A 13,810-nucleotide genomic window follows, 5' to 3' on the forward strand; every position below is an offset into this window, starting at 1 on the left:
TGTCTTGGTGCGGATCTCTTTGGGTTGATCTTGTTTCAGAGTCCGTGCTTCCAGGACTTGGATGTCTGTTTCTTTACCATGTTAAAATTTTTTTCAGCCATTACTTCTTCAAATAGGCCTACTAGAACTTTCTTTCTCCTACTGGGACCCCTTAAAATGCAAATATTGGTATGCTTGGTGTTATACTAGAGGTTCCTTAAACTATCCTCATTTTTTAAAATTCTTTTTATGTTCTGATTGGGTGATTTCCACTACCCTGTCTTCCAGGTGCTGATCCATTCTTCTGTATGTGCTCCTCTAATGTGCTGTTGATTCCCTCTAACATCTTTATTGGAATATAATTGCTTTACAATGGTGTGTTAGTTTCTGCTTTATAACAAAGTGAATCAGCTGTACATATACATATATCCCCATATCTCCTCCCTCTTGCGTCTCCCTCCCACCCTCCCTATCCCACTCCTCTAGGTGATCACAAAGCACAGAGCTGATCTCCCTGTGCTACGCGGCTGCTTCCCACTAGCTATCTATTTTACATTTGGTAGTGTATATATGTCCATGCCACTCTCTCCCTTCGTCCCAGCTTACCCTTCCCCCTCCCCGTGTCCTCAAGTCCATTCTCTAGTAGGTCTGCATCTTTATTCCCATCTTGTCCCTAGGTTCTTCATGACCATTTTTTTTTTTTTTAGATTCCATATATATGTGTTAGCATATGGTATTTGTTTTTCTCTTTCTGACTTACTTCACTCTGTAGGACAGACTCTAGGTCCATCCACCTCACTACAAATAACTCAATTTCGTTTCTTTTTATGGCTGAGTAATATTCCATTGTATATATGTGCCACATCTTCTTTATGCATTCATCTGTCAATGGACACTTAGGTTGCTTCCACATCCTGGCTATTGTAAATAGAGCTGCAATGAACATTGTGGTGCACAACTCTTTTTGAATTATGGTTTTCTCAGGGTATATGTTCAGTAGTGGGATTGCTGGGTCATATGGTAGTTCTATTTTTAGTTTTTTCAGGAACCTCCATACTGTTCTCCATAGTGGCTGTATCAATTTACATTCCCACCAACAGTGCAGGAGGGTTCCCTTTTCTCCACACCTTCTCCAGCATTCATTGTTTGTAGATTTTTTGATGATGGCCATTCTGACTGGTGTGAGGTGATACCTCATTGTAGTTTTGATTTGCATTTCTCTAATGATTAGTGATGTTGAGCATACCCGTCTAGGGTATTTCAAATTTCAGTTATTGCATTCTTCATTTCTGCCTGGTTCTTTTTTATATTTTCTACTTTTTTGTTCTAGTTATCACTGTATTCATCCATTCTTCTCCTTAGTTCAGTAAGCATCTTTATGACTATTACATTCAACTCTACTTGGTAAATCGTTCATCTCCATTTCATTTTATTCTTTTTCTGAGGTTGTGTCTTGTTCTTTTGTTTGGAAGGTTTTTCATTGTCTCCTAATTTTTCCTAACTCTCTGTGTTTGTTTCTATGTGTAAGGTATATCAGCTAATCTCCCAGTCTTGAAAGAGTGGCTTTATTTAGAAGGTGTCCTGTGATGCCCAGTGGTGCAGTCCTCCTTGGTCACCAGAGCCAGGTGCCCCGGGAGTATCTCCCATGTGAGCTGTGTGTGCCCTCCTTTGGTGATTGGGCCGTGCTTGCTGCAGGCCCACTGATGGGTGGGACTGGCCCCAGTGTGACCAGCTGTGAGGCCCAGCTGTGACTGTTGCAGGTATACTGGTATGCAGAACTGGCACCCCCAGAGTGGGAGCTGCTTTGGAGGGGCACTGGGCCAGCCAAGGCCACCTACTGGGTGGGGTGGGCTAGGAGCTACTTTGGAAAATCTAGCCAGGGTGCGTGGCTGGGCAGGATTGGCCTTCGGGGAATACTGGGCAGGCACATGGTGTTGATTAGGCTGACTGAGAGTGACAGAAATGGTGCCTGCCAGCACCTGTCAGGTAGGTGGAAGGAGAGTTAAAAAAAAAATTGCACCCGCCAGCACTTCCATTCCCAGAGAAAACTCCACCAGATCCCTGCCCCTCCAGCACACACCCTAATACTAGTCAATGAATCTTCTTGTCTTATGACTTAGCTGCTTTTCAAGCTGCTTCCTCTGCACTGGGACTCAAGAGTCAACAAGTTTGTGTGTGAGCCCTTCTAGAGCAGAGTCTCGATATCCCATGGCCCTCTGGCTCTCCCATACATAAGCCCCGCTGGTTTTCAAAGCCAGATGCTATGGGGCTCTTCTACTCAGCGCAGGTCCCTCAGGCTGGGAAGCCCAACATGGGGCTCGGACCTCTCACTCCTCAGGGCGGACCTCTGTGGTTGTGATAGCCCTCCCACTTGTGGGTCACTGCACTGGGGGTGTGGGTTCTGACTAGACTGCACCTCTGCCCCACCTACCCGTCTCACTGTGGCCTATTCTTTATATCCTTGGTTGTAGAAAATGTGTTCTGCTAGTCTTTAGGTCATTCTAGAGACAGTTATTCCATATGTAGTTGTAGTTTTTGTGTGTTTATGGGAGGAGGTGAGCTCAGGATCTTCCTACTCCACCATCTGGATCTAGACTCTCTATAATCTCCCTATTTTAAAACCTGCTAATTAGCAAACTTAATTCCATCTGCTTCCCCTTTGCCATTTAATATAACATATTTCAGGTTCTGTGAATTAGGCTGTGGATCTTTGGAAGGCCATTATTCTGCCCACTACATCCCTCTTTGTCTTTAGTACCAGATACCTTACATAAGTGTGGATTCTTTTTATATCTATCATATAATGACTGTTATCTTGTTTCTCTTATGAACTGTAATTGTTAAGAAGTTCATACTCAAATATAAAACCCAGATGTACTAATTAGTTCATTTCAAATGTCTGGTAATTTTACTTCTCTGGTTCCTTTTAGGCTGTATTGATTCTATAAACTATTAAATTTCATATTGTGTTTCATTTACAGGAAACACCTTTTGTTGTATCTGCTCAAATTCTAATGACTCTATAACCCCCATCACCCCCAGACCCACGGCCACCACTTTTACACAACATGGGGGCTACAACCACAGTTGACTGGAACTGGACTTGGTGTCTACAACATGGAATAATCACAGACTCTTCCTCGGGAATTCAGGGAGCATCTGTCTTTCTCTGAGGCTCATAATGCACCATGTGTGCTTAGAAGTTGTACATGGCATTTTTCCACTCACCACATGGATTGCTTAACAGAGAAAGTTGGTCATCAGGAAAAATAAATAAAAATAAACTACGGCTGATGAGCAGAAAGAAGTAGACGGTAAGAAAATAATCCATGGGGCCTCAGTAGCCTTAAACATCTGATTCCAGTTCTCCCCAACACCTTGTTATATTCTTTGCCTTGGTGTCCATGACGCACTCTTTCATTAATACAATAAATTTTTAGTTCTTAAACTATTTCAGGTTGTTTTCTGTTATTTACAACTAAAATGACCATCTCCTACCACTATGAAAGTATAGAAAACTCGTTTGCCCACGTAGAATACAAAGCAATAGTGCTATCCCCAGAAGCTTACTCTCTCTGCAAGACACACAATGCAGGACGTAGGGTGTGTATAATATGTCCTCACGTGATGCCAGGTCACATTATTAACAACAAAAGCAACAAAAATGTACGCATTTACTTCACAGACACAGTTGAAAAGCAGCCTCTCTGTACATCTTTCTCTCCTACCGTCTGGGCTGCAAGTCTCCACTCTCAACTAAATCTGTAGAATGGAGTTGAAAGGGAGCCTGTGGCACATTACCTGTCTTTAACTTCTGGAATCTTCGTTGTGGCCAGTGCTGTCACAGAAGCACTATCTTCCAGCACCAGCATTCCTTTATTCACGTTTTTGTACTACATAAGCACGTGTCTATCTCCATTGAAAACCCGAACTCATTTAAAGTCAAGTATCAGCTTTTACTCAAATTTGAAAACCTCCCATGACAACTTTGTACTTTTAAAGCAACAAACAGAAAATTCACTTTGGAGGAAAACCTTACAGTAAAGGAGTGGTATCATAATTTCTTAAACTATTAAGAAATGTAAAATGAAGGACAAAAAGGAGTGAAATAAAGGTCTCAATAAACATCAAGGTTGCACGATAGCAACTTTACCTGAAACCTTTCAAAGCCTCCTTGTGGGAGTTTCCAAGACAAATATATTGTGTGTTCTTCCTGCCCCAAAATCAGCAAATCTGATGGTGGGTCTGGATCTAGGGCAAGGAAATAAGACACGGGAATGAAAGCTTTGAAAAAAAAAACCCAAAACATTTCTATCATCATGTTACCTGTACTGGCCTGATAAACTTGACTCTCACACTATGGAAGACAGACATGATACGTAGGCTTTTCTAGTCAGTTTTAGCACTATGTGATCTTGTGCAGCTATTTACCTTGAGTCTCAGTCTCCTCATATCCACAATGCAACGGGGAAACAAATTTTCTAGAAAGCCTTTTTCCACAATAAAATTATATAAATTATAGATTTTCATATTTATTTTTGTCATAGCATAATTCAGTATGAAGTTATTACAAGTGAGATTTTTAACTTAGAATTTTATGCACTGCATAAATTAAGAGCTATATCCAGCCCCCTTCCTTAAGTTTCCAAACTCCTTTTCCCTTTAAACATTTTATCTAAGAAGGTTCTAGAAACTTATTTTTTCAATTCAGTAGCATGTCTCTATTTCTAATTTATATTTCAAACTGAAATGTAGCATTTCTTTCCTTAACTGGAAGAAGTGCCATATTAAAATTTTATTGGAATAATCTCACATCTAATATTCAAATTCTGTGTGAGATTTTTTTTGTCCTTACTTTCTTATTGATTTAAGTCTATTAGAATTCAATCCAGTGGTAGATTTAAACCTGTGTCACTGATTCACAATCCTTTTTATTCTATTTTTCTTTGATGTATATTCCCTTTCAACTGGAATTAACTTACTATCTCCCCAGAGTCCCATAATATTTTAGCTTTATTTTTTACATTTATTAATATTCCATCTACTTCCAAATGGATTTGAGGTGGCTTGCAAAGAAAGAGAGGTACAAAAAAGATGAAAAATTATTAATATACAGTAGAAGACAAAAGTCAAATTGTAAAGTGGGAAGGGTGGGGGGAAAAAGTTGCCAGGTTTGTTTGGGAAAACACAGCCAAAGCAACAACCTCTTAAAATACAGAATGTAGGGACTTCTCTGGTGGTGCAGTGGTTAAGAATCCGCCTGCCAATGCAGGGGACAGAGGGTCGAACCCTGGCCCAGGAAGATCCCACATGCCACGGAGCAACTAAGCCCGTGAGCCACAACTACTGAAGCCTGCACACCTAGAGCCTGTGCTCCACAACAAGAGAAGCCACCACAATGAGAAGCCCACGCACCGCAACGAAGAGTAGTCCCCGCTCACTGCAACTAGAGAAAGCCCGTGCACAGCAACGAAGACCCAATGGAATCATAAATAAATAAATAAATATAAAATAAAATAAAAAATTTTTTTAAAATACAGATTGTACTATTAAACCTAGGGTAGAAATGAGGAGCTTGAGGTCCAAATAGAATAATGATTTGTACAAAGCCACAGAGCTAAGAATGGGTAGTGTCAGTCCTTCCTATAGCATAGTGGCCTTTCCACCAAAGCAGAGTGGTTACAAGGACAGAATTTGATGTCAGGGAAATATGGGTTGAAATCCGTCATCCTGTATAAGCTACTGAAATTCTCTAAGCCTCTGTTTCCTCATTCGTAAAACAACATGCATCTCATCATGATTAGTAGAATGAATATCATGGTTGAGAATTCAGGGACATAAAGCATAGAAAATGCTAGGCAAAGTGCCTGACAAAGAACAAGCGCCCAACGTGATGATGATGACAATGGTGATGATGAGGATGACAATGATAATAACACAACCAAATATAAGCAGGAAACTAAGGCGCTTTCACTGATATAGAACATGAATTACCATCTTTTAAAAAAAGCCTTTTCTCATCTATTGCTGATGGTTCTTAGGATGGTCTTTATGAGAGGCAGCAGAGTGTCATATCAGTTTGAGAGTTAGATACCTGGGTAAAATCTCACCTTCAGTAATGAGTTATGAATGCCTATGAGCCTTAACTAACATTTTAGATAACTCCGGGAGATTCAACACAGTAACTTAAGCACATAGTACCACTGCTGGTATATAATAAGTGCTCAAATTTTTTTAGTTTATTTTCCAGGAATTGATTTGACTGTTGCTGCATTTTACAGTGCTTTCCCATCCTCCACACTGCAAATCCTGAGACGAAGCCTCCTCTCACACTGATAGGGCATGGGTACTTGAGCACACGTTCACGTGACTGTGACCCACAAGTGACAGGGCTCTTTGGAACAGCTGTATATGTTCAGGGCAGGCATACGTGTAAGTGATGCTAATAAGGTCAGAAGAGGCAAACTGAACCCAAGAAATGCAACTGAAAAGACAGTGCCGGACTTCCATGGTGGTGCAGTGGTTAAGAATCTGCCTGCCAATGCAGGGAACACGGGTTCGAGCCCTGATCCAGGAAGATCCCACATGCCGCGGAGCAACTAAGCCCGTGCGCCACAACTACTGAGCCTGCGCTCTAGAGCCCTCAGGCCACAACTACTGAAGCCCACGTGCCTAGAGCCTGTGCTCCGCAACAAGAGAAGCCACCACAATGAGAAGCCTGCACACCGCAACAAAGAGTAGCCCCCGCTCTCAGTAACTAGAGAAAGCCCACGTGCAGCAGCAAAGACCCAATGCACCCAAAAATTAAATAAATGAATAAATAAATTTATTAAAAAAAAAGGCAGTGCCATCTATTTTTCTAGTTCCAAAGTTTTGTTTTTCATAAAATGTTAACAGATAGAGTCAAAATATTAGAAAAATATTGAGTATTTCAAGATGACAATACCTTAGAGTTTTAGAGTACTTTGCTCTTTTCACAAAGAGCTTTGCACTTGATTTTAGTAACAAGATTTTATACCTAGGCAGGAATAATTATTCTCATCGTTTAAGTGAGAACCTCATAGTTTTGCCCAAGGTCACATAGTCTTGCCCAACGTCACAATACATGATAGAGAAAGCAACATAATGCAGGCATTCTCCATGTAAATGAGACGCTCCTTCTCTTCAAGCCATAATGTCATAAACCACTTCTATATTGATTGTTAACTAGACATTGGCTTTAAACACAACTACTTCCTTATTTTCCCTTAACCCATGAAAAGTTAATTAAATATAAAATGAACTTACAAGTGCTAACCATGAGGACAGTAGGATGGCTTCTCTTTAGTCCCTTGGTAGCTATAATGCTAATTAGAAAGTCAGTCCCTGGAGAAAGGCTGTTAAATGAGAATGTCCTACACATTAAAGAAAAATCACATATTAAGATACTTAGCTCAGAAACATTTGGAAAACTCCATCTTCTCACACTACTTGCAGAAAGAATTTTATATGTAAGTTTTGGTTTTTTATTGTCTGTTATGCAAACAATTTGTTATGCTTACACACAAACAGTTATTGAGAAAGCATAGCTTCTTACGTGGAGAAATTTAAGTCAAAAAGTGTGTATGTCATACATACAAGCATGATGAAATCATGAATTAATTCATTACTATCTATTAGCATAAATAATTTGGTACTGTATATCAGATTTAGTTATTCTTATCACACTATAGTCCAAAAAGTTCTCCTGCAAAGTTTTCTAATTTCTATTTATACTAAACCACTAACATAGCTTTCTAACAACACATGTAAAATGTTCATCTTGTGTTCCATGTAACTTGATATAATTTCTTTTCAATATTTTCATACCTTTTTGTGGAAGGCAGGATTTCTTCTTTCATTAAGCTTTCACTGGATATTGAAATAATGTATCCATCCAGAAGACTTCTAGCTGAAGGCCAGCTAACGGTTACTGCATTTGAATTCCTACTGTGATTCAGAAATTCAACCGCACTTGGGGCTATATCATTTAAAACATACACGTAAAATAACATTTTCTACCGTACAAAGCACCTATTTTTAAAACCACCCTGAAATACTCTCAGGATTTGTTTGACTCTTTGCAAACTCTGAGGGTAATCAAGACATTCCTTTTATTCTTCCTGGTAGATATGCGAAGTTAAAAGAGTGGGGGGGAAAAAAAACCCAAAAAACAAGAATCATTGTAAACTTTGAAACAGAGTCGATATGTACCCCAGCAGTGTTGTACTCAATATTTCCCCTGCCTCTATAATGTAGGAAGAAGTGATATCTTGGTCTTGTGTAATCATGAACCTCAGAAATATTTAATGATTTTTAGGACTCACCCTAATTAAATACCAAATAGTGACAAGGTTAATCAGCAGGAAAGTTAACTGCAATCTAAATATGAAATGCTTCCCTTATTTTCTGAAAAAAAAAAGTTAAAATAGTGTAAAATATATATTTTGTTTCCCCTTTAAAATTCTCCCATGTATAAGAAAGGAACAAAATTGCCACGATGTTCTCTCTCAATTCCATTCTGTTATTACAGTACAAGAATACCAGACATGACCAGTTTCTAAATACATAAGTCAATGTTCCCATACCATCCATGTCAAGAATATCTAAAATAGTTACATTAGTAGAATAGTTGACAATTTTACTTCACCTACATTTGAAAACGCACACATTTTGCATACACCCTTCCCAATCATCCTTTATTTCATATGACTACCATGGAATAAATCACCATCTGCCATTGGAAGTAAATTGCTAACGCTGGGGAAATGGCACTTCATTGTCTGTTTAACTGAACAATGGAAAAATTAAATCACAAATGGAGACTCTGGCCAGAACCCAGACAGTTAGCAACTCTATTGTCTGGAAACAGACACACAAAAGAGATTGTGCTAATTCATACAAGGGGAAATAGAAAAAGGGACAAGAGGAAATACTGCCTGCCCATTAAGAAAATTTGAGAAGAATGAACTATTTATTAAATCTTCCCTATAAGAACCAAATGAATATTTGAACATTGAAACTTATATGTCAATGGTACCTCAATCAAAAAATAAATGAATTTTTTTAAAAAAGAAAGAAAATAATACATAAAACCAAAGCATTTTTATGGAATCCTTCTGATTATATTAACAATAAAATATTTTAGAAAATTGGAAATTTTAAAAAAATATTTGAACACTGAATAATACCTAAAGTGCTTACATGGGCTGTACCTGTCTGTATTTCTTTTATGTAGGGAGAACTGTCTTTAAAACCTTCTTTTTCAGTGCGAATTGAAAAGGTGTACACTGTGCCAGGATCCAGGTTAGAGAATGTTGCTGCTTCTTGAAATACCTTCTGGACCTATCAATCCAAAAGAATAACTTACCGAGTGTTCATTTAAGAAATGCTCCACAATCAAACACAAGGAAAAAAAGGTTGGGGGTTATTTAGTTTCACTACTACCTAATATAAGAATGCAGCAATACTGGCTTCAGAATAAAAGTTATTCCTCTGAGAACCCCTTATAACGTACCATGAAAGCAGCAGCACAGTTTATGCATGTGATTTCATAATGCTGAAAATTCCCATCAGCTTGATTCCAGAGAATTTCAATGGAAGAGTTTGTAACTTTGCCCTCATGGATATTTGATGGTGCTTCCAGACCTACCCAAAATACACAAAACACTTAAATTCCTCCTGCATGTTTTCTAACCGGGTTTTGGTTTTTTTTATTTACCCCTTTAAAGGGAATAAAAACCACAGTGTAAAAAAGGACAATAGGGCTTCCCTGGTGGCGCAGTGGTTAGGAATCCACCTGCCAATGCAGGGGACACAGGTTCGAGCCCTGTTCCGGGAAGATCCCACATGCCGCGGAGCAGCTAAGCCCATGTGCCGCAACTGCTGGGCCTGCGCTCTGGAGCCCGCGAGTCACAACTACTGAAGCCTGTGTGCCACAACTGCTGAGGCCTGCGCGCCTAGAGCCTGTGCTCTGCAACAAGAGAGGCCACCGCAATGAGAAGCCTGCGCCTCGCAACGGGGGGTGGCCCCCGCTCGCTGCAACTGGAGAAAGCCCACACGTGCAGCAGCGAAGACCCAATGCAGCCAAAAAAATTAAATAAATGAATAAATAAATTTATAAAAAAAAAAAAGGACAATAGTTTATTAATGAATTATCTGTCCTAATTAAAAATAGCTGTTTACACATATGACAGCTTATAAAATATGATAATCAATTGCAATACTCAGAATCATTGTAAATACCATTACATGCAGCTAACTTTGATGTTGCAGTAAAAACTACAGAAGAGCAAATTCATAGCAGTAAATGTACAATATTCAAAGGAGTAAAAAAGAATTAAAGCTTTCTGAAACTATTAGCATAAGCTGAAAAGACAACAGAGAGAGAAATATGAAGTCTACACAAAGAAGTAAAAGAATCCCTTTGTATCAAACACTGGCTGAAGTTAAAAACAAATTTTATCTGATGAGTTTTAGTGTTTAGTTTTCCCAGTTTAAAGATCTCATCTAGCATAAAGGAAAACAATTAATTTAGAAAACCTGAAAAATGTCAACTTTAGACAATCATCGCATATACTGGTATTTCTGATTGATATAATGATATTGATATAGATGATCAAGTATTACTTATTTTTAAAGAGAAGAACTGTCAAATAGAATGTTGCCCACAATGATTCATAATATAAGAAAGAGAGGCAGAGAATACAGATATAAAAAGTTACAAAAATTACAAGCAAAAGTAAAATAAACATATACTGAGCTGATTATGAACATGTTAAAATGCTATTGGAATAACATGATTTGTGACATCAATTTGAGATTGTTTTGTGGAAAAAATTGAGTTTAAACAGTAAGGGAAGGATTACAATTTGGGGGAAGAAGACTCGTAGTGGTATAATTACATATATGAAGATTTATAGTCAGGAAGAGCAAATCATTAAGAACCTGGACATTTATTTATATTTATACTCAGGAATATGTTTTTAGGACACCACGTGATTTTTATATGGCAGTTATTATTCTTTGCCATTTATTTCTACATAAAGTAGATGGATGCCTTAGATAAATTTCAAGTATCCCAAAATTTTGAAATTAATATCTGTAGAATTTTTTTTTTTTTTTTTTTTTTAATATCTGTAGAATTTTTGAGTGACTTAAAGATAAATCAAAATCAACATGAATCTCAAAATGTAAGTATTGGTATGAACAAATATTAAACATATTAATTTAAAATATTCAAAGAGGTAAAGAAAATACAAGCTAGTTCTTTCCAGACAAATGGCAGCATGGGATGAGCAAACACACACAGAGATTATATGCTTTGAGAGACACTATCAGGGCCCCTAGACTCAAAAAATATGATCTAGATTTCATAATCTGCCTAAATACTACTCACATTCCTCACTTGAATAAAGTCATTGAAAATTCCGATTAATATGCAAGTATTTTTTTTCTGTTAATAGATAAGAAAAAATTCATGACTTACTAATTTTAAACAAGGTTAGCTCTATCTGCATACTTGGGCAATTAAAGATCAGGCTCAGTAATGAGGTTTTTGCAACTGTTTTAAAGGATCTTTGAAAACAATTGTGTTAAAGTGAATGTAGACTACTAATTTGAAATGACACACAAAATCAAAATCAAGAAGGAACTTAGGTGCTTGCTTTGGCAGCACACAAACTAAAATTGGAACAATACAGAGAAGATTAGCATGGCCCCTGCACAAGGATGACACGCAAATTTGTGAAGCATTCCATACTTTTAAGAAAATGGTAATAGGAACATACATATCGATAATTACCTTAAGTGTAAATGGATTATATGCTCCAACCAAAAGACAGAAACTGGCTTAATGGATACAAAAACAAGACCCATACATATGCTCTCTACAAGAGACCCACTTCAGACCTAGGGACACACACAGACTGAAAGTGAGGGGATGGAAATAGATATTCCATGAAAATGGAAATCAAAAGAAAGCTAGAGTAGCCATTCTCATATCAGACAAAAGAGACTTTAAAACAAAGACTATTACAAGAGACAAAGAAGGACACTACATAATGATCAAGGGATCAATCCAAGACGAAGATATAACAATTGTAAATATTTATGCACCCAACATAGGAGCACTTCAATACATAAGGCAAATGCTAACAGCCATAAAAGGGGAAATCGACAGTAACACAGTCATCATAGGGGACTTTAACACCCCACTTTCACCAATAGACAGATCATTCAAAATAAAAATAAATAAGAAAACACAAGCTTTAAATGACACATTAAACAAGATGGACTTAATTGATATTTATAGGACATTCCATCCAAAAACAACAGAATATACTTTCTTCTCAAGTGCTCATGGAACATTCTCCAGAACAGATCATATCTTGGATCACAAATCAAGCCTTGGTAACTTTAAGAAAACTGAAATCATATCAAGTATCTTTTCCAACCACAATGCTATAACACTAGATATCAATTACAGGAAAAAAACTGTAAAAAATACAAACACTTGGAGGCTAAAGAATACACTACTTAATAACCAAGAGATCACTGAAGAAATCAAAGAGGAAATCAAAAAGTACCTAGAAACAAATGACAATGAAAACACGATGACGCAAAACCTATGGGATCCAGCAAAAGCTGTTCTAAGAGGGAAGTTTATAGCAATACAATCCTACCTTAAGGAACAAGAAACATCTCAAATAAACAACCTAACCTCACACCTAAAGCAATTAGAGAAAGAAGAACAAAAAAACCTCAAAGCTAGCAGAAGGAAAGAAATCATAAAGATCAGATCAGAAACAAATGAAAAAGAAATGAAGGAAACGATAGCAAAGATCAATAAAACTAAAAGCTGGTTCTTTGAGAAGATAAACAAAATTGATAAACCATTAGCCAGACTCATCAAGAAAAAAAGGGAGAAGACACAAATCAATAGAATTAGAAATGAAAAAGGAGAAGTTACAACAGACACCGCAGAAATACAAAGCATCCTAAGAGACTACTACAAGCAACTCTATGCCAATAAAATGGACAACCTGGAAGAAACGGACAAATTCTTAGAAAAGCACAACCTTCTAAGACTGAACCAGGGGCTTCCCTGGTGGCACAGTGGTTGAGAGTCTGCCTGCCGGTGCGGGGGACACAGGTTCGAGCCCTGGTCTGGGAGGATTCCACATGCCGTGGAGCGGCTGGGCCCGTGAGCCACAACTACTGAGCCTGCGCGTCTGGAGCCCGTGCTCCGCAACAGGAGAGGCCGCCACAGTGAGAGGCCCACGCACCGCGATGAAGAGTGGCCCCCGCTTGCCACAACTGGAGAGGGCCCTCGCACAGAAACGAAGACCCAGCACAGCCATAAATAAATAAATAAATAAATAAATTTAAGACTGAACCAGGAAGAAATAGAAAATATAAAGAGACCAATCATAAGCACTGAAACTGAAACTGATTAAAAATCTTCCAACAAAAGCCCAGTACCAGATGGCTTCACAGGTGAATTCTATCAAACATTTAGAGAAGAGCTAACACCCATCCTTCTCAAATTCTTCCAAAATATAGCAGAGGGAGGAACACTCCCAAACTCATTCTATGAGGCCACCATCACCCTGATACCAAAACCAGACAAAGATGTCACAAAGAAAGAAAACTACAGGTCAATATCACTGATGAACATAGATGCAAAAACCCTCAACAAAATACTAGCAAACAGAATCCAACAGCACATTAAAAGGATCATACACCACAATCAAGTGGGGTTTATATCAGGAATGCAAGAATTCTTCAATATATGTAAATCAATCAATGTGAT

The 13,810-nt window shown here is 38.1% G+C and overlaps 1 protein-coding gene and 1 long non-coding RNA gene across 5 annotated transcripts in view; one reads left to right on the top strand and one right to left on the bottom strand.

Moving 5' to 3' along the window:
* The window catches only part of PTPRQ (protein tyrosine phosphatase receptor type Q), a 285,457-nt gene that overhangs the window by 230,107 nt on the left and 41,540 nt on the right, over positions 1-13,810 (bottom strand). For all 4 annotated transcript variants that reach the window (XM_082418813.1, XM_082418812.1, XM_082418810.1 and 1 more), the window contains exons 12-16: positions 9,515-9,645; positions 9,213-9,342; positions 7,828-7,978; positions 7,267-7,373; positions 4,133-4,230 (exon numbers count right to left, since the gene is read on the bottom strand). In XM_082418813.1, the coding sequence (XP_082274939.1) occupies positions 4,133-4,230; positions 7,267-7,373; positions 7,828-7,978; positions 9,213-9,342; positions 9,515-9,645 (617 nt within the window). The remainder of the gene's footprint in view (positions 1-4,132; positions 4,231-7,266; positions 7,374-7,827; positions 7,979-9,212; positions 9,343-9,514; positions 9,646-13,810) is intronic.
* The window catches only part of LOC309640469, a 183,425-nt gene that overhangs the window by 47,059 nt on the left and 122,556 nt on the right, over positions 1-13,810 (top strand). The window lies entirely within an intron of this gene.

The sequence above is a fragment of the Balaenoptera physalus genome, assembly GCF_965194825.1.
Source record: "Balaenoptera physalus genome assembly, chromosome: 13".
Classification (NCBI taxonomy): domain Eukaryota; kingdom Metazoa; phylum Chordata; class Mammalia; order Artiodactyla; family Balaenopteridae; genus Balaenoptera; species Balaenoptera physalus.